The sequence below is a fragment of the Panthera onca genome, chromosome X, assembly GCF_046562875.1.
Source record: "Panthera onca isolate mPanOnc1 chromosome X, mPanOnc1 haplotype 2, whole genome shotgun sequence".
Classification (NCBI taxonomy): domain Eukaryota; kingdom Metazoa; phylum Chordata; class Mammalia; order Carnivora; family Felidae; genus Panthera; species Panthera onca.
Genome location: NC_138357.1, coordinates 93,179,135 through 93,200,025, shown reverse-complemented (window position 1 = coordinate 93,200,025; position 20,891 = coordinate 93,179,135). Strand labels below are relative to the sequence as shown.

Genomic DNA, 20,891 nt, shown 5'->3' with positions numbered 1-20,891 from the left:
CAAAGGGATACCTACTTTCTGCTGCTAGAAGTCCTAGGAGGAAGGCAGCATATGGACAAACAACAAACAGTATGATTTTAGAGCAAGCAGGTTATCGAGCTACAGTTGGGCCCTGTAGATGAGCCACAAGAAACATGGTCCCCCGGCAGAGCCCAAAGCAAATCCTTGTGTTCCATGAGCACATTCCTTAGGACTGATAAGTATTTCAGTCATTAAAACACTGGGATCGAGGGGTGCCTAGGTGGCTCAGTTGGTTGAGCATCCGACTTGGGCCCAGATCATGATCCCACAGTTCGTGGGTTCGAGTTCCTTGTTGGGCTCTGTGCTAACAGCTCAGAGCCTGGAGCCTGCTTTGGACTCTGTGTCTCCCTCTCTCTCTGCCCCTCCCCCTCTCTCTCTCTCTCTCTCTCTCAAAAATAAATAAACGTTAATAACAAACAAACAAACAAACAAACAACAAAGCCACACTGGGCTCAGATTCTCACTTCTTTGATTCGAAATAGGAGAAAAGATTTCGACTTTGGATTAGTAAGTAACAAAGGAATAATACACTCTTCATCATGTGATTAAACTCATCAAATTCTAGTAAAAGTACAATGGGCTGATTTTGATAATCCGGATAGAAAAAATAATCTCTTACATAAAAATTGTTTTACAATGTAAATAGCATACCTAAACATGACGGACTCTTCTTTAGATGACAAATCGGGAAACAGATGAATTTTAAATTTGTTTTTATATTGTGATCTTAAATAGAATTTGGGGGGACTAAAATAGGATAGTCAGCTTTTAATTTTGTCAAGCAAGGTCATTAAAGAAAACAACCTATTTATTATTATTTCATAGAAAGAACAGGCATTATCTAAAGATGAAAAACAGACTGTTCTTCTCAAGAAAGGGCAGTTGTCCTTCTCAAGAACCTTACACTGTTCTCCAATGCCTCCTTCCCTGGAGCCCCCCACTCCCACCCTACAAACACATGCGTTCTTTCCTTTTTAAAAAAAAAAATTTTTTTTTAATGTTTATTTTGAGAGAGAGGGAGAGACAGACCCCGAGCAGGGGAGGGACAGAGAGGGAGACACAGAACATGAAGCAGGCTCCAGGCTCTGAGCTGTCAGCACAGAGCCTGACGTGGAACTCGAACTCAACAAACCGTGGGATCATGACCTGAGCTGAAGTCGGCCACCCAACCGACTGAGCCACCCAGGTGCCCCTAAACACATGCTTTCTGATCATTTTTCTCTTTTTGCCACAGGCTTGCAAGAACTTTCAGGTAATGCTGAAAGGTGCTTTGTGTTTTGTACTGTAAAACAAGCCCATGCAAATTTAAACAGAAAGATGGTGGACAGATTAATGTTGCAACTTAAAATAAATGATGCACAATTTAAAGATTAAACAGACAAAAATTTAGGTTGGAAAATGGAAATATTAAAAAACAAAAATGAAATAAAAACTGAAAATACAGATGTGTTAATTTATGAAAGTGTAAGGCTCTTCCGTGAGTCCAGATAAGGTATACAATAGGCTTTCTGCAGCCAAGCATACAGCCTTCGCTGTTGGTTGCAGAAAGGGAAGTTTGCTGGTAGAGAGCTATTTCATAAACAATGCTGACACAGTAGCATAATGCCTCCCTTTAAATGGTTTGGTATTAAAAATTAATTTTAGGAACAGATGAATATTTCCTGACAGCTGTGTGGAAGTTAGGGCAATATTAGAATTTTCTTCAAAATGTCCCATTGTCTTTGGGACGGACATTTGCATGTCAAATGAAGATACAGACTGCTTACAAGATCATTAAGATCCAGAAATAAAAAAAAAAAAAAAGGTGTGACTGCAGGAAAGGGAAGCAAGAGGGAACGTGAAATTGTGAACAACTAATTCAAGAGCTTGCAGGCTACCTGCAAGACAGTGGGGGAAATTTCGTTTTTGTTTAAAAAGCAAATGCTGTAATCAGAAGCTGTTTTGACCATATCACTTACAGATTGTACTGAAAAACAAAAAACTGGGTAATAAAAATGTATTTGACAGAAAATTAAGTGTGTCTATAACTATGGGCAATTCCTTCCCTAAAAGAAAAATTTGACTCTTTAACAGAATGGAACACTTAAGAGCTCATTAAACTCTTGCCAGGCAGAGGTACATATTAAGGGGCAACAGTAAAGCTTAGGTCTGTGAAGCTACTGCGAGGACCATACTGCTCCCCAGGCCCGATTTTAAGATGAAAATGGTGTTAGATCTTGACCAAAACTCTCTTGATATAGTCCAAGTTTGTGACTGCATCATGTAGTCACAATACAACATAAAACCATTACTGGATCCGCTCGTGCCAGACAGGTCTACTGGAAACAGTGTGGAGGGAAGAGAGAGGTTTGAGCTAGCAAACACCAACCGCAGTGCTACGGGTGGAGGGAATAAATTGGACTGGAAGAAAAAAGACAGACATGAGACTCCCATTTCCTCAGCAAGAAGAAGCCAGCAAGACCTTCTCTTCAGAGAGTCTCTTTTCTGAGATTCCCACTTCTGAATGTTTTTGGAAATCACCTTCACTCAAAAGAGGAAGATTCACATCCCAGTTGGTAAAGGTCAAAATGAGGAACTACACAGCTGTTGGAATGGGGAAACTCAATTTCGTTCTTTTCCACCAGGTGTAAGAAGCACATACCAATTGATAAGAACATGTGTGTATGGGAACGTGTTTGTGTACGTATGTGTATAAACACAGCCAAGGAAGAAGCAGAAATACTGACGAATGCTCACAGTGGTGAAGGACCACCCTAGCAATACAGGAAGAATGAATGTGCGAATGCTTCTTGAGTCCAATGGTAATAACCTGAATATCGAATGAGCCAGTCCAAAAATCAAACCAATAGTGCAAAGGCAACCACATGGCAGATACTGAGTGACTCTAATGTGAGAAGGGAGAAAACCTAAGGGCGGAGGGCATAGGACTCAGACGTAAATACATAAATAAATGAAATTTAAAAAGTGTAACACACACATACATGCATTTACATAAATGTATAAATGGATACTACGGGTTTTTACTTTTTATTTTTTTATTATTGCCTAAAATTTTTTTTTTAATATTTAATTTATTTTTGAGAGACAGAGAGAGCATGAGTGGGAGAGGGGCAGAGAGAAAGAGGGAAACACAGAATCCGAAGCAGGCTCCAGGCTCTGAGCTGTCAGCGCAGAGCCCGACACGGGGCTTGAATCCACAAACTGTGAGATCATGACCTGAGCTGAAGTCGGAGCCTTAATGGACTGAGCCATCCAGGTGCCCCAGGATACTATGGATTTTTAATAAACGATCCTTGAGAATTCCTCACTAATAAAATGGAAATCTGAGCACTTTATAACATAATTTTGTGAACACTAGTGGATTTTGTTCCCCCCCAGGGGTCCCTATATACATTTGATCCAAATAGGTAACCCTTTTGTGTTCTCCTCTGAATGCTTGTATGTATGTGTTATAGATTTTATAAAAAAGAGAGGAACTTGTAAGTTGTTTCGAGAGATAACTTATGAGACAGCTATACATTGAAAGATAAAATTAAAAGCAGTGTTGCCCCAAAGTCTGATATAGTTGACAGGGGAAAATCTTGTATCAGAAGTTTTTTTGTTGGGGGTGCCTGGGTGGCTCAGTTAGTTAAGCATCCAACTCTTGATTTCAGTTCAGGTCATGATCTCACAGTTCGTGAGTTTGAGCCCCCATGGTGGGCTCTGTGCTGACAGAGCTTAGGATTCTTTCTCCTTCTCTCTCTGCCCCTCCCCTGCTCGTGCATGCTCTCTCTCAAAATTAATAAATAAACATTAAAAAAATAAAAAAGAAGTTTTTTGTTGGGGTATAAGGCAATCAGAAAGATCCAAAAAGACTGACTACAATGTTGGATTGGATGAAATGCAATGTTGGGTCTGGAGTGGGGAAAAGGGAAGAAGTACTTCTGAGGTAAAAGGAAAACAGTAAAATGCTGGTTTTGGAGTAGCAGGGGAAAGCGACTTCGGTAGTAAAATTAGAAGGAAGCAGACACATGTGGATGGAATTTGGCTGCTGACAAACTTCCTCAGAATTCCTTGGGAGATCTGACTGGATTCACAGGAAAGGTTTATTTACGGTGGAAAAGAGAAGATGTAGACACCAAATGATTCACACTGGTGAATGGACGAATGGTCCAATTACCTGAGGAGGTAGGGTCTTCGGAGAAATCTGGCAACTCTTCGGGGGGGTCACCATAGAATGAGTTGAATTTGTGACTTGACACAGCTGCTAGTACTGCACCCTAAAAGAAAAAGATGGAAAAAGATACTAAAGCACATACGTGTAAAAAAGTTCAATAACAAACATAAGGATTATTCAGAAAGTCAAACCTGTAGGAGGTGACAGCTAGAAGAGGGGTAGCTTGTAAATGAGTTTGGATTCCCTGAGATTAATCACATGGGCATATATGAGAAGAACACCGCTGGGGATTGGGAAAGTACATGAAACCATTCACATCTTGAACTCAATCATGTACACAAAACGGAATATTCTGCAGACACTATGAAATGATGCTGAAGGATGTTTAATAAAACAGAAAGATGCTTGTGAGTTACATAAAAAAGGTTTTAAAACAATCTATAGTATGACCTCATGTTTGAAAAAAAAAAAAAGATTAATACGGATATAAAGACCAAACATATACCAAAATGTTAGTCGCATTATCTCTGGGAAGTAGGAATGAGTCACTTTTCCTTTTTTAATATCTTTGCCCCCCTCTCTTTTTGTGAATGACTATGTGTTACTCTCAGTCAGGCCACAAAGCAGAACCAACTACAGGTAACTCCTTTTATTTTTTTTTTAAAGATCTTATTTTGTTTTTATTTATTTAAATTTTTTTTTAAAGTCTCTTTATTTTTGACAGAGTGCGACCATGAGCTGGGAAGGGGCAGAGAGAGAGAGGGAGACACAGAATCCGAAGCAGGCTCTAGGCTCCAAGCTGTCAGCACAGAGCCTGATGCGGGGATCGAACTCACGAACTGTGAGATCATGACCTGGGCCGAAGTCGGACACTTAACCGACTGAGCCACCCAGGTGCCCCTTATTTTATTTCTTAAGTAATCTCTCTACCCAACATGGGGCTCAAACCCACAACCTCAAGATCAAGAGTTGCACGCTCCACTGAATTACCTGGCCAGGCGCCTCTACAGGTGACTCTTTAAACAACATGCACAGGTTTCCCTGATTCCTAGTTGAGAATTATTGTCATATGGAATGCATGACATAGGACTGCTGGGTGGAGAAATCTTGGGAATTGTTTCAGTAACAAGAAGAACAATACCAGTTATTTTGTAAAAGTGTTCAATTCCGCTACTGTTAGGCATGGGTCGGAATATCTGGGTGTGTTCCTTGGCTGGGCCACTTTCTAGCTGCCTGATACTACTTGAGTCAATATTAAAACTGACATAACTTACCTTACAGAATTGTCAAAAGTCATAATGTATATGAAAGTGCTTTGTGAACTGTAAAGCATTTTGTAAGTGCAAACTGTCACTAAGCTTAGTAATATAGAGCTAGAACGTGAGCACAGCCTTTTGCTGGTCTAGGTAGAATTACTCATTTAGGTAGTTTAAGGATTAAATCACTTACATAGTCTGTATTTTAAATGTTGAACTTGAGGATTTTTCTGAAAAGATAAATCTTTTTTTAAAGTTTATTTATTTATTTAGAGAGCGAGCGAGCGAGAGAAAAGCACGTAGGGGGGAGGGACAGAAAGAGAAGGAGAGAATCCAGAGCAGGCTCCGTGCTCTCAGTGCAGAGCCCAACATGGGGCTCGATCTCGTGAACTGTGCCATCATGACCTGAGCTGAAATCAAGAGCCGGATGCATTTAACTGACTGAACCACCCAGGCGCCCCAGAAAGATAAATCTTTTTAGGCATTTATTAAATATATGAAAACATTAATAGAAACACATTTCCACAAGTTTCATTTTGGTGGGGGGTCACGTTAGGGTTTCTTTCTACAAATATAAATGGAATTGAATTGAACTGAATGTAGAAAGGGAAGGCAAAAAAACACAGAGAAGTGATCTTAATGACACCATCCCAGGCAACTTAGTAGATTTCTTTTTCTCTTTTTTTACGATTTTATTTTTAAGTAATCTCTACACCCAATGTGGGACTTGAACTCATAACCCGAGATCAAGAATCGCAAGTTCTAACTGAGACAGGCAGGAGCCCCAACTTTTCAGATTTCTGAAAGTCTAGGGTTAATGTATGAGAAGTCTTTACGCGGAATTTGATAGTCAGCTACTGCGATGAAAAAAACAGCACTGAATGTTGAGTTCTTCTTTCTACAGTAGAAGCTTATTTCACTTTACATATATACCATGTTCCCTAAAAAGCTGGGCGGGAATGGAATTTTTATGTATCAAAAGTTTCCCACACACTGAAACTAAATTTTAGAGATGCTTTATTTTTATTTCCAAATGAAGTTCAACTGAGTTTCTTAATATGGTGGGTTTATATCTCAAGGCATGGTCTAGCTACTACTATGATCAAAGATCTACAAATAACTTCTGCCAGGAAAGCACTGTTTCAAAGAGCCTTGAGAGGTAAATTCTTTCATAACAATAGTAGCAAGTTCCTAATTTATCTTATGGTTAGCAGTTTTCTTTATTTAGTCCTCTCAACTCAGTGACTGCATGTGGTTTGGATATTCAATGCAAAGCTATTATGTAAAACAGCAAAAACGGTTCCAAAGCAGTTTATGGATTTATAGAATTATAACCTTAGGAGATGATTCATTCTAAGAGACTCATTTTGCATATGAGGAAACTGAGGTCCAGAGAGGCTTAGCAACCTATTAAGGTCGCTGCCAACTTAGAGATAAAATCAAGAGTAGACAGAATGTCTATTCACAAGTTCAAGGGTTTTTTACTGTACCAGGGGTCAAAAATTTTTTTCTGTAAAGGGCCAGATGGTAAATATTTTAGGCTTGCAGGGCATATGGTCTCTGTTGACACTATTCAACTCTGCCATTGTAGCATGAAAGTAGCCACAGATAATATGTACGCGAATGTTCACTGCTATGTTCCAATAAAACTTTACATGTAAACATAGGCCATGGGCCAGATTTGGCACGCAGGCCATAGTGTGCCAACTCCTGTACTACATTATTGCTATGAAAGAGACCGTGGGTACAGCAACATCAATCTACATCTTATACAGGTAGTTCTTCAAGCTTCCCAGTTTATCACATCTTTGACAAAGAAGTTTTCTGCCTACTTTAATTTAGAAGGGAAAGTTTAGTATGTTCTGAGAGTGAAACATAACAATTGTGAGTTAAGACTATTCAGAGTCTGCTAAGATAACTAGCATTAAAGATGCAACTTTGGACTAAGCAAGTTAGGCAGATTCTAAATTCAAACAAAAAAAGAACTACAAGTAATTAATTCTCAACTCAATCTCAACTATTGTTAGTATGTCAAACATCAAAATGGAATACTCCCAGTTAGATGATTCTGTGCCTCATTTAAGGAAGTGGAAAACAAGAAAATGGTTGGCTCAGACTTCTGCTAAGTTAAACTACTGAATGCACCTAAGGAGGCAATGGAGTTATTAAAAAATTTTTTTTAATGTTTATTTTTGAAAGAGAGAGACAGACAGACAGAGAATGAGCAGGGGAGGGGCAGAGAGAGAGGGAGACACAGGATCCAAAGCAGGCTCCAGGCTCTGAGTCGTCAGCAGAGAGCCCAACACGGGGCTTGAACTCATGAACCGTGAGATCATGACCTGAGCCAAAGTCAGATGCTTAACTGACTGAGCCACCCAGGTACCCCTAAGGAGGCAACAGAGTTATTAAGAAAGGTACAGGAGAGTGAATACAGAGGACTTGCTGACTTGAAGACCACCACGAAGGGCCAGTACTCCCTTTTTGGTGCTCCCTGAGCTCAGAAACAAGCACCATGGGATTTGATAGCACAACAGGGAGGTATGTTTTAAAAAGTCTAGATACAAGACACACAAGTTTTCAGATGACATGGAGAGTAAACTGGGTTTGCACCCAAGTGGCAAAATAACACACAGTCATGTTGTAATATACTAAGGGGGCAAAACCCATCACAGGGCGATACAAATCCACATGTGACATAAGGATTTGAGAAAGGATCATCTTACTAGGGTTAAGAGCACTGAACTTCAAGCCCTACAAAGGGTGAAGGACTTGGAGAGGTTGAGGCTGAACAGAGATGATCCAGAAGGCCGGAAAATCATTTCAAGGCAGAAATGTTAAAGGATTTGGGTTGATTACATGTAAGAAGTAGGCCCTAGATAATGAGGGGAGAGGTTTGATTACATCAGAGCTCCCGATCTCTGTACATACAGTCACAAGCAATGCTATCATTCAGTAGAGTCGGCACAGTCTATGTGTGTAGGATACTCAAACAAAACTCAGATGCAGGTCTAAAACCAGGAATTTTTTATCACATTAAGTTGGGCCATCTGACTAAAGTTCGCTGTGCTATTTCCTGTGAAGAAGGTTAACAATGAGACTTGCAAGTATAGTAGATAGGACTATATTTAAGAGCAACTGCACAGAACAGTATCTTAGGAATCCTTTTGGACTCTGTGAAAGCATTTTATAAAGATGGTCGATTAATGTATACAATAGCTTCCAAAAGCTAGACAGCCGAACTTAGGAAGTAATACGTCCTATATTTCACAATCAGAAACTAATAGAATCGCTTTGTAAAAGTCAATAGAAAGATCAAAATCACTTCCAATTTTTATCTATGTAAACTGCTTATACTGGAGTAAGTTTTCAGAATCAGCTGTGCCTTTTGGACACCAGGCTTACTGCTCTTGAGTAGCTGGAGCCCATGGCTGCTGTGCTGTCTTACTGCCTCTGCACCACCCCTTACTACAGGAGAGGACTATATGTAAATGCTGGCTTTCATCAGGGCACAAAGGTCCTTGATAAATCCTTAAGTTAGCTCTTGTTGAGTTTACAGAAAGGAGCAGCATGCCAAAAGGCAGCTGTTAGAGCTTCCTGGTTGACCTCTCAGAAGGTGATGTTTAGAGGTAAGCATTACTTTTGGAGGTGCCAAGACTCCTGATGGTGCTGTACAATAGAACTTTCTGGGATGATGGAAACGTTCTATACCGGTACTGTTGAGTACAGTAGCCATCAGCTGCATGTGGTACTGAATGTGGCTAGTGCAACTGAGAAATCAAATTTAAAATTTCATTTGACATGCATGAATTAAAATTAAAATTTAAGTAAGCACATATGGCCAGTGGCTATTGCGTGAGAGAGTGCAGCATCGTAAAGTGCTGGAAAATGGTATCACTAAACAAACTTTTTCTAGTTCTGCAAAGTTCAGGAATTTGAGGGACCAACTGGTAATTTAGAGAAGCACACAGACCAGATACTTCTGCGGTTTGCAAAATCAATACAGGAAAACTGTAGTTATCGGAAATCTCCCTCATTTTTTGTATATACAGTGTAAGGAATAAATGTTTTTATCCTTTAAACGGAATCACATGGATTCAACTTAACCATTTCCTAAACTGAATGCAATAAATTTACCCAAATACAGAATACTGCTTCTATTTTTTCTTTCTTTCTTTTCTTCTTCTTCTTCTTTTTTTTTTTTTTTTACAAAATTTATTTGACATGCTTCACTGTGGGGAAATTTGCTTTCTAGAGGTAGAAATAATTCATGAACCAAAGGAGATGATTTCTAGAACAGATTCCTCTCCTCAGCCTCTTCCCTAGTTAGACAAGCTCAGATGCTAACAGATGGTCCCCTAGTACGTCCTGCAACCTGACCCCTTGCTCAGTAACTCCAAGTAGATGGCACCTGGGGTTAGCGTACAGGGGTGTCTCCTTAAGACATACCCACAGAGCACAGATTTTTCCAGACAGCCTAGATCAGTCTGTCCCACGCATCCTAATATTCGATTTGAGAAAATAGGATTCTTATATCTAGTCTTGTACTGAGGCCTATGGAGTTTATTAAAGGAAGCATTGTTTCTAGAGGATTTTTTTAAACTGAAGTATTAAAATTCTAGAGCTTAGTGTAAAACAAAAAGAGGGGAAAACCCAACATCTGAAACATCTGGTAACCAAAATGAGAAAAAAAAAATTTTTCCCATCATCATTCACAGATGTAAAAACAAAATAACGCAAGAGACGAGAATAAAAAGAAGTGTGTGATAATTCAAATCACATGCAGGGTTCCATTAACTTTTTAAAAATCTACATGTGAAAGGTAGTCTGAAAATGATGTTAATGCTAATTGCCCAAATAATTTTTTCATAGGGATTTGTTGTCTCCTAAAGCCTGCTGAGAGGTTAAATTCCAAAATGAATATATAAATAAGGAAAGAAAACACTTTGATTGTTTAGTATCGATATTATTGTAATGAATGAGTAATAGTCTTGAAATTTCAGCAAAGTATAATGAGTATTGTTTTATATTCTGGCATAAAAAAGTTTCACAAAACTTTCAGAATGAGAAGAAGGTTCAACCTCAAAAGTAAAACTCACCACCAAAAATACATAGAAATTTATTCAAACAGCTTTTTGGTGGGGAAGTTATTGAAAGAAATCACAAGTCTTAAATACACATACATACTTTGATGCCAATAATTCCAGTAGCACAGAACTTGTTTTAAGAATATAATCACATACCAAGGTGGGCAATGCAAAAATATTTATGGCTGTGGAAAACTGGAAGCAATCTGTGTCCAACAGCTGGTTAATTATGATATGTACAATATGACAGAATTTTGTAAAACCATTACAGTGTGTGCTTAATGAGAGTAATGACTCTCAATAAGGTGGACATATCAGAATCAACCATGAGGCTGTTTTAATAAACACACGTCCCTCCAACCTCTGGCATAACTGGGGCTGAGGGATGGGTGGTCCCTTGGGTGAACTGAGTGGTATGGTGAGCCACTGTTACTACGGGAATGTGTCATATCCCTTAAGTGTACTGAAGAGGAAACCACTATGTAAGAAGAATTTTTGTCACGTGGTATAAAAACAAGTGGGGTATGTGAAATTCACATAAAATTAACCACTTTAAAGTGTACAATGCAGCAGTATTCAGTACATTCACAATGCTGTGCAGCCAACATTTCTTTCTAGTTCCAAAACACCATCACCTCCCTCCCTCCAAATCTGCATACCTATTAAGTAGTCACTACCCAAGACCTGGCTATCACCAATTTACTTTCAGTCTCTATGGATTTACAGATATAAATACCTATTCTAGATACTGAAAAAAAAAAAAAAGGAATCATCCAAAATGTGGCCTTTTAAAACTTTTTTTTAATGTTTTATTCATTTTTTTGAGAGAGAGAGAGAGAGAGAGAAACAGAGTATGAGTGGGAGAGAGGCAGAGAGAGAGACATAGAGACACAGAATCTGAAGCAGGCTCCAGGCTCTGAGCTGTCAGCACAGAGCTTGATGTGGGGTTTGAACTCATGAACTGCAAGACCATGACCTGAGCCGAAGTCAGACGCTTAACTGACTAAGCCACCCAGGCGCCCCAAAAGTGGCATTTTAAAGGTCTCTTTTTGCACATGGATATCCAATTGTCCCCGTGCCATTTGTTGAAAAGACTTCTTTCCCCCATTGAACTGCCTTGGCACTTTTGTTGAAAATCAACTGACTTCAAATATAAGGGTTTATTCTTGAACTCTCAATTCTGTTCCACTGATATACATGTCTACTCCTATCCCATACTAGTACCAGAGTCCTGATAACTGTAGCTTTATAGTTAAGTGTCAAAATTGCAAAGCATGAGTCCTCCAACTTTGTCCTTTGTTCAAGATTGTTTTGGCGATTCTAAGTCCTTTGCATCTCCATATGAATTTTTAGGATCAATTTGTCAATTTCTGCTCAGGAGACTGTGTTGAATCTATGGATCAACTTGGGAAACACTGCCATCTTAACAATACTGGGTCTTCCGATCCATGAACATTAAATGTCTCTCCATTAGTTTAGATTTTCTTAAATGAATTTTTAAAAGTGTTTATTTATTTTGAGAAAGAGAGTGCAAGTGGAGGAGGGGCAGAGAGAGAATCCCAAGCAGGCTCCACAGTGGCAGTGAGAAGCCTGACATGGGGCTCGAACTCATGAACCATGAGATCATAACCTGAGTTGAAATCAAGAGTTGGATGCTTAACCAACTGAGCCACCGAGGTGCCCCCTGTCTATAGATTTTAAAAAGCTTTTAAAAACTTCAAAGTGTTAATGTCAATGACTAGAAAAAAAGCTAAAATGGTATGGAGTTATTGGAATTACAGTTATTCATATACAGAATGAGTACCAAGTCAAAGGTATAAACATTAAAATCACAGTAAAACAGTAACAACAATAATAATGTTAATAACAAATAACATGTATGGAACACTCATGACTGCCAGGTACTTTTGTAACTACTGTAATATATTAATTCATTAAATTCTTACAGCCCTATGAGTTAGCTATTACCATTATCCCCATTTTGTAGATAAGGAAACCGAGGCACAGAGAATTTAAATAACTCGTTCAAGGTTACACATTAGTAAGTGTCAGAGCCACGATTCACGATTCACCGAAGGCAATGTAGCTCCAGAGCCCACTCTTTCCCATAATGCTGTTCTTCTCTTTCTTCTCGCCATGGACGATAAAAATTTCCTTCCTCTAAGTAAGAAAAGCAATATTCTACTGCTTTCTGTGAACTTCCCTTTTAATCATTTCAAAGGGAGTAAGAAACAAACAAACAAACCACAATAGGTTGTTGCCTAACATTTGAGGAGCTTAAAAACAGTGTCCGGATACAAGGATGGGTACCTAGCTGTTCATTTGTGAAACAGTTGTGTGGTGGTCTCTGAAAGCTAGTAAAGTGGAAATCTGTGTTCTGGAAGCTCACAGAAGAGGCAGAATGAGGAGAATGAGTTCTTGCAGATGGTAGGCATAACATACTTTAACCAGGATGGCTGAATGACATAAAGGAATACAGCCTTACCAGAAGCTGAAAAAAATCTCAATGACAACCCTGCTGACATTCCTAATTCTAGGTTGTCTGGTGGGTCTTGAAACTTTAAATAGTCCTGCAAAGGGATGTGGTAAGTTCATATGACCCCTCTCTGCTGTAACAGCTTTGCCCTGTCCAAATGAATCTTAGTCACCACTCTGGCTATTTTAGGCCCAAGTCTGGTTTTGTGGCACTGGGAGAACTACAGCATGGGTTTCTCGTGATGGGCAAACCTGAGCACTATGGCGAAAGGCCTGGACTTGGCCAATGAAAGGTTCAGCCCCAGACAGGGCAATGTCACAAAGGCCAAAGCAGGGCCAGAGTTAAAAAGACTAGGGAAGAACTGAGAAAAAAAAGTATAATTAATGGTTCCTTTGGGGAAGAAATGAACTTCAAGAACAGCTGACAAAATTTCACTTTGGATAGTAAGATTTTTTTTTTCTCTTGTAGGCTACAGTGGTTCAGATGTATGTCAAAGTCTTGGGAAACTTCTTTAGGTGCCATCTTGATAATGGCATGTCTTTAATAATTATTTTTGCCAAGGACTTTTAAAGCAAATAGAGAAGAGCCAGTTTGGAGTGCTGACTGTAAAAACAATTAGGACAGAGGCTTAATGGAGAATCGTCATCACCAATAATGACATGTTACAATTTCCTTTGTTGTATAGTAGCACAGTCGACTTTTCACAATGATGGAAATGTCCTATGTCTGGGTGATCTGATTCGTTAGTCACTAGCCACATTTAGTTAATGAGCACTTGAAATGTGCTAGTGTGACTGAGGGACACTTTTGATTTAATTGTCATTAATTTAAATTTAAATAGCTATGTGTGACTAGCAGCTACTAGACTGAACAGTTCAGCTCTATAGCATAATATCGTGGCCTACATAGTTTTCTCCCCCATCCACATAATGTTCCTCAAAATCTAGAGCTGTATATATGAAATTATTCAGATATTTCAGAGGTTGAATAATAATGAATATTACTGCAATTTAGGACATATACGAAAATACTTATAAAGTTTTATAGTTGGTGGGAGTCACATGGCTAAGGAGGACTACTAACCAATCAACCACTTAGAGGACAAACTTAAAGATGATTTTTTTACAGTAATCAAAAATAAGTCAAATAATAATTTTAAGACCACAATATAAGAGTTTCCTCTGTTGGGAAGAGGGGGGGAAATGTCCCATACAGTTTTTTTTACTAGTGTTGGGACACCTGGGTGGCTCAGTCAGTTGAGCGTCCGACTCTTGATTTTGGCTCAGGTCATAAACTCATGGTTTGTGGGTTTGAGCCCCATGTTTGGGCTCTGTGCTAATGGTGCAGAGCCTGCTTGGGATTCTCTCCCTTTCTCTGCCCCTCCCCTGCTCTCTCTCTCTCTCTCTCAAAATAAATAAACGTTAATTTTTATATTAATAAAATAGCTTACTATTTTATATTTGGTCTTTTTCAAAACCTTTTAAAATCAAACGGGCTCCCCATATGGGATAATTACCATTTTTTTTTTTTTTTTTGGTGAGATAGAGGATAGAGAGAATGGTAAAAGGAGAAAGGTACCTAGTAAGAATAAAGAAAAGCTAAGAAAAGTAATTTTAAAATATTTTCTAGTAGATCAAGGTAGTGGGGATTCTTACTGCTTTGTGATCGTTGTCTAATTAATTCTAATCCAGTATTGTTTCCACTGAACTAAACTCACATTTTTCTTGTCAAAATATTTAAGTTTGAGAAAATGTGGCCTACATTCGTATTCAACAATAATGGATAATAATAGTGAATTCCTGGGATGCTTGGGTGGCATCTGACTTTAGCTCAGCTCATGATCTAATAGTTCGTGGGTTTGAGCCCCACATCAAGCATTGTGCTGACAGCCCAGAGCCTGGAGCCTGCTTTGGATTCTGTGTCTCCCACTTTCTCTGCCCTCCCCGGCTCGTACTCTCTCAAAAAAAAATAAACGTTGAAATAAAAATGTAAAAAAAGATAGTAAATTCCTATTTCAAAAGTAATTACATCTCTGCTATAAATTTTTAGGATGATACAAATCTAAAATGTGATTAATCTTTCATTTATTTTAACATTTTGTTTAGATTCATACTTAGATATTACCTTAAATGATTTAAAAAACAAAACCTTATTGAAATAATTTTTAGAAGTGAGAATTTAGCTGTCGGAAAGCTTTTTGCTGATTTCTTTAATTACCTTTAGTTTCCTCCTTGCATTGAATTTCCTCAGTTGCTCTACTGTTTCTGGAAGATGAATCTTGTAGGCATAACGATCCCGCTCCTATAAAAGAAGAAAGATAATGAACATATGTAGCCATTTAAAAAAGTGAAGAAACTTAATCTAAAACAAACAATGAAGCCCACATTTCTTAAACATGAAACTTAAATTCTAAAATACTGGAGATTTTATTCCATGATACTGGTAAACATTCTCAAATGAGGGATACGAAGGTCAAAACTGATAGTAAAATAGTATTTTATTTTCAGCAATAATAAAGGGTTAAAATAATGGATCAAGTAATTTTTAGATATATGGCTATATGGCAAAGATAATTAAATCATAATTATGAAGGTATGAAGTTACCTTTGACATGTTCTTGTCAGGTAAAATGAGCATTTGAAAAATTAACTTCACAAATGATTGAGCATTCGGAATTGTCAGGAGTAACTGGATTTTTTTTTAGGTGAGTGATCACATTATGTATGTATGTATGTATGTATGTATGTATGCATTCATTCATGTGAACGGGCCCAGCGTGGAGCCCAGTGTGGGGCGTGAACTCACGACCCTGAGATTAAGACCTGAGCTGAGATTAAGAGTCAGACACTTAACCAACTGAGCCACCCAGGTGCCCCAGGAATGACTGGATGTTAAAAGATCATACTATATTCGCACTAGAACAAACTTTTCAAGGCCATCTAATTCAAGCATTTCCTCACGTGGGATCCTTTTCAATCCCCGAAGGACGATTATTCTGTTTGACTTTGTCCAGTGAGTGATCATTCTTTTATGGCAGCTTACCACAATTCTAAGAAAGTAAAAAAGTGTTTACTTAGCCTGGGCCCACATCTGGCTTGTTTGGGCTAGCGTTGCCCTATGTAATATCGCAGAGCAAACATTCTTCCTCTTCTATATAGTAATTCCTCGGTAGCTAAGAGGGGGATCATGTTTCCACTAAATCTATTCTTCTCTGTGATGTCTCCAGTTGCCTCAACTATTCCTCATGTATATATATTTTTAAAGTTCATTTTTGTGAGAGAGAGAGCAAGTGGGGGAGGGGCGGGGGGGGCAGGGAGGGAGAGAGAGACTATCCCAAGCAGGACCTGCGCTGTCAGCAGAGCCTGACGCGGGGCTCGAACCCACAAACCATGCGATCGTGACTTGAGCTGAAATTAAGAGTTGGGCACTTAACTGACTGAGCCACCCAGGCGCCCATTCTTCATGAAAATCTTCAACCTCTTGTCATTCTTCTTATTACCCAATTTGGTTCTACTCTAATTTGTCAATGTATCTTAAAGACTTAAATAAGTATTCATTTCAGAAATAGTTCTTGAGAGCCTGCTATGTTCCAGGCATTGATCTATGCACTTGGGATACACAAGTAAACAATACCAACAAAGATTCAGGCCCGCGTGTAGCTCATATTCTAGTAGAAGAAAATACAGAAAGGTAAACTATGGAGTATCATAAAAGTGCTATGGGATAAAGCAAAAAGTAAAGCAGAGTAAGAGGGAATGGGTACACTGCAATTTAAAATAGGGTGGTCAAAGTCGGCCCAATTGCCGTGAGGACATCCAAAACTGGTGAGGGAGTGGTCTAGGCAGAGAGAACAACAAGACAAAGGCCCAAAGGAAGAAGTGCACCTGGAGTTTTCAAAAACTGGCAAAAAGACCCACGTGCCACGGAGTAAATAGTAGATCAGATCAGAGAGGCAACAAGGCTGGGGTAGGCCATTTAAGAGCCTTTTTAAAAAAAATATTTATTTTTGAGAGAGAGAGAACACAAGTAGGGGAGGGACAGAGAGAGAGAGAGAGAGAGAGAGAGAGAGAGAGAGAGAGAGAGAGAGAGACACACACAGAATCTGAAGCAGGCTCCTGGCTCTGAGCTGTCAGCACAGAACCCAACGTGGGGGGCTCGAACCCACGAACAGCGAGATCATGACATGAGTCGAAGTTGGATGCTCAATTGACTGAACCACGCAGGCGCCCCCATATAATAGCCTTTTATTCTGAGTGGGAAAGGGAGCCACAGGAAGGTTTTGAACTGAAGTGACATGATCTGACAAGTTTAAAGGAACACTCTGGTTGTTGTGTTGAGAACAGATTAAAAGGGAACAAGGGTTTAAGGGGAAAAAAAAAAAAAAAGGCTGGGAGACCAGTTAGGCTATTGCAGTAATCTAGGGGGAAAATGGTAGATGAAGTCAGATGGAGAAAATAAAGATGATGAAGAGGAGATAGATTCTGAATATATTTTCTGAAAAAAGTTTTACTGAGGGGTAATTAGCATATAACAAACTGCATTTTTAAAATGTATAATTTTCTAGGTCTTGACATATACAACCATAAAAGCATCACTGTGTTCAACCTGAATATACCCATCACTCTCTAAAGTTTCCTCACGTCCCTTAGTCCTCTCCCTCCCAATCCCCGGGCAGCCACTGTTTGTCACTGTCAATTGGTTTGCATTTTCTAGAATTTTATATAAATGGAACCAGACAGTACAGACTCATTTTCTAACTTGTTTCTCTCAGCACAGAGGTTTTGAACTTCATCCATGTAGTTGTGTGTATCAATAGCTGATTCCTTTTTATTGCTGAGTGACATTCCTTTGTAAGGATAGGCCATAATCTGTTTACCCATTATCTGCTGATGGACCCTGGGTTGTTTCCAAGTTCTGGCTATTACAAATAAAGCTGTAATGAACATTAATGTACAAGTCTTTGTATGGATACACATTTTACTTCTCTTAGGTAAATACTCAGCAGAATGGCTGGGTTGTATTATAGGGGTATGTTAAACTTTTTAAGTGGTTGTACCGTTTTACATTTCCATAGCAGTGTATCAGTTGCAATTGTTCTACATCCTCACCAATACTTGGTATGGTTAGCCTTTCTGATTTTAGCCATTCTGATACATGTGCGTATAGACATCTCGTTGTGTTAATTTGTATTTCCCTAATGAAAAATGATGTGGAGCAACTTTGCGTGTGCTCATATACCATCCACATATCTTTGTTGAAGTGTCTGTTCCAAATATTTTCCCGTTTTGAACTGGGCTGTGCTTTTTCTTATTATTGAGTTTTGAGAATTCTTCCCAACATAGTGGAAGGGGATTTAGATGTCCAAACTCCCAGTTATAAAATAAAGACACAGGGATATAACGTACAGCAAAAGGAACACAGTTAATGATACTGTAACAACTTTGTATGGTGAGAGATGCTAGATTTTATCATGTTGATCACTTCATAATGTATATAAATGCTGACTATGTTGTACACCTGAAACTAATATTGTATGTCAACTATAGTTCAAAAGAAGGAATTCTTTACATAATCTAAATATGTAAGTCCTTTATCAGATACATAATTTGCAAATATTTACTCTTAGTTCATGGCTTGTCTTTTCGTTTTCCTACAGTGTCTTTCCAAGAACAGAAGCTCTTTTTTTCTTTTTAAAGTTTATTTATTTATTTTGAGGTGGGGAGAGACAGACAGACAGACAGCACACGTGAGCGGGGGAGAAACAGACAGAGAGGGAGAGAGAGAATCACAAGCAGGCTTTGTGCTGTCAGCACAGAACCCAATGCAGGGCTCGATCCCACCAACTGTGTGATCATGACCTGAACTGGAGTCAAGAGTTGGATGCTTAACCAACTGAGTCACCAGGTGTCCTCCAAGAATAGAAGTTTTTAATTCTGAATATATTTTGGAAGTGGAGAGAACAGGATCTTCTGAGGGAATGGACGTGGGGTGTGAGAGAAAGAGAGGAGTCAAAGACCACACCAAAGTTTTCAGTGTGAGCAACTGGAAGTCTGACACCAAGAGAGATGGGGAAGAGATCAGGACTATAGTTTTGGATATGTTATGCTTGAAATATCTAAAGTTCAAGTGGAGATTCAAGTAGGTACTTGGACATACAAGCCTGGAGTGCAAGAGAGAAGTCTGGTCTGGAAATAAATTTTTGGAGGGTCACAAACATTTAGAAGATATTAAGGATAATACTCAACTCTGTCCCAGGCACTGAATTTGGGACTTTCACAGGCAGTATCCCATTTATAGTTGTTCTTTAAAACAACTATACAAGATAGTAGAGACAATGCTACATGCTAATTATCTCAAAAGCAATGGCTCAAATGGACATAATTGTTATCATCATGATTAGCATGTACTGAGGGCTTATTTTGTGCCAGGCAGTGTTCTAGTTCTTTACAAGTTTGGTGTTTTTTGTTTTTTTTTTTTTTTTTTTTTTTTAGTGCTTTACCTGTTTATGTTACGTACTCTTCACAACAAAGTAGGAGGAATATATCATTATTATCCTATTATAGAGTTGGGGAAAAGGTGATGCATTAAACCAGATGAAGATTAATTAGTATGAATTGGGCCTCTTAGTTTTCTTAATCTGCATACTATACAACATTTGTAAATTAAGTTCAAGATCACAGTTGTTATTATAATGAAAATTCATGTTTGCATGTGAGGCACTTCTAAAATCAATGTGTTGGTATCCTGTACTTACAAAATTTATTTTTGAATTTAAATGTAGAATTTTAGTCAGTCCTGTCAAAATTTCACCTTGTTATCTGTGAAGTTCCTAAGGAATGAACACAAACACTTTAAAATTTATTTTCTATATTAATGACTAAAAATAGCAAGAGTTCCACTGGAGAGCAAAATTATATTTTTCTCGAGTACACATACAACACCTGATGTCAAAATATCTACAATTTGTATATCTGCTAGATTCTGTATGCTAAAACATCTTGGGAATGATTTTATTATCTTTAGGGACTTAATCTCCTTTTCCTGCACTTAGCCAGAGCAGGTTCACCAATACAGAAGACATAAGAATTTATTGAATAATCAACTAGCAGAACGAAGCATAAAACTGCCATTTTATAACAAGCAATGGAATCTTGTAATGGATTGCTGTTACTGTTTGTGGAAGATGTGGTGTATATGTATATGTGTACCCATATTACAGAATATTACTTGGCCATAAAAAAGAATGAAATCTTGCCATTCACAACATGGATGGACCTACTGGGTATTACCCTAAGTTAATGAAGTCAGACAGAGAAAGGCAAATACCACATGATTTCACTTATATGTAGGATCTAAAAGGCAAAACAGGTGCACCTGGCTGGCTCAGTCAGTAGAGCATGTGATTTTCAACCTCAAGGTCATGAGTTCAGGCCCCACGCTGGGCATGGAGCATACTTAAAAAAATAAAAATAAAATAAAAGACAAAACAAATGAACAAACAACACTAGTAACAGACTCATAAATACAGAAGACAAACTGGTAGCTGTCACAGGAGAGGGTTGTGGGAGGACAGGTAAAATAGGTAAAGGCGATTAAGAAGTACAGACCTTCAGTTATAAAATAAATAAGTTATGGGGATGAAAAGTACAGCACAGGGAATATAGTCAGTAATATTATAATTACTTTGTACGGTGACAGATGGTAACTACACTTACTGTAATGAGCACTGCATGATGGATAGAATTGTCGAATCACTACATTGTACACCTAAAACTAATACAACATGTGTCTGCTAAACTTCAATTTAAAAAATTGTAAAAAAACCGAAAAAAACCCTGTGTTCTGCCTGGTGATGTTTAATCAACATATACTGAAAAGCAAACATCAAAATGGGCTTT

The 20,891-nt window shown here is 38.5% G+C and overlaps 1 protein-coding gene across 13 annotated transcripts in view; it reads right to left on the bottom strand.

Moving 5' to 3' along the window:
• Positions 1-20,891, bottom strand: part of CASK (calcium/calmodulin dependent serine protein kinase) — a 359,937-nt gene that overhangs the window by 95,244 nt on the left and 243,802 nt on the right. For 9 of the 13 annotated variants that reach the window (XM_081793028.1, XM_081793029.1, XM_081793034.1 and 6 more), the window contains exons 9-11: positions 15,211-15,294; positions 4,181-4,280; positions 16-33 (exon numbers count right to left, since the gene is read on the bottom strand). In XM_081793028.1, coding sequence (XP_081649154.1) covers positions 16-33; positions 4,181-4,280; positions 15,211-15,294 — 202 coding nt within the window. The remainder of the gene's footprint in view (positions 1-15; positions 34-4,180; positions 4,281-15,210; positions 15,295-20,891) is intronic. The other 4 variants (XM_081793030.1, XM_081793033.1, XM_081793038.1 and 1 more) reach the window with 1 other exon arrangement.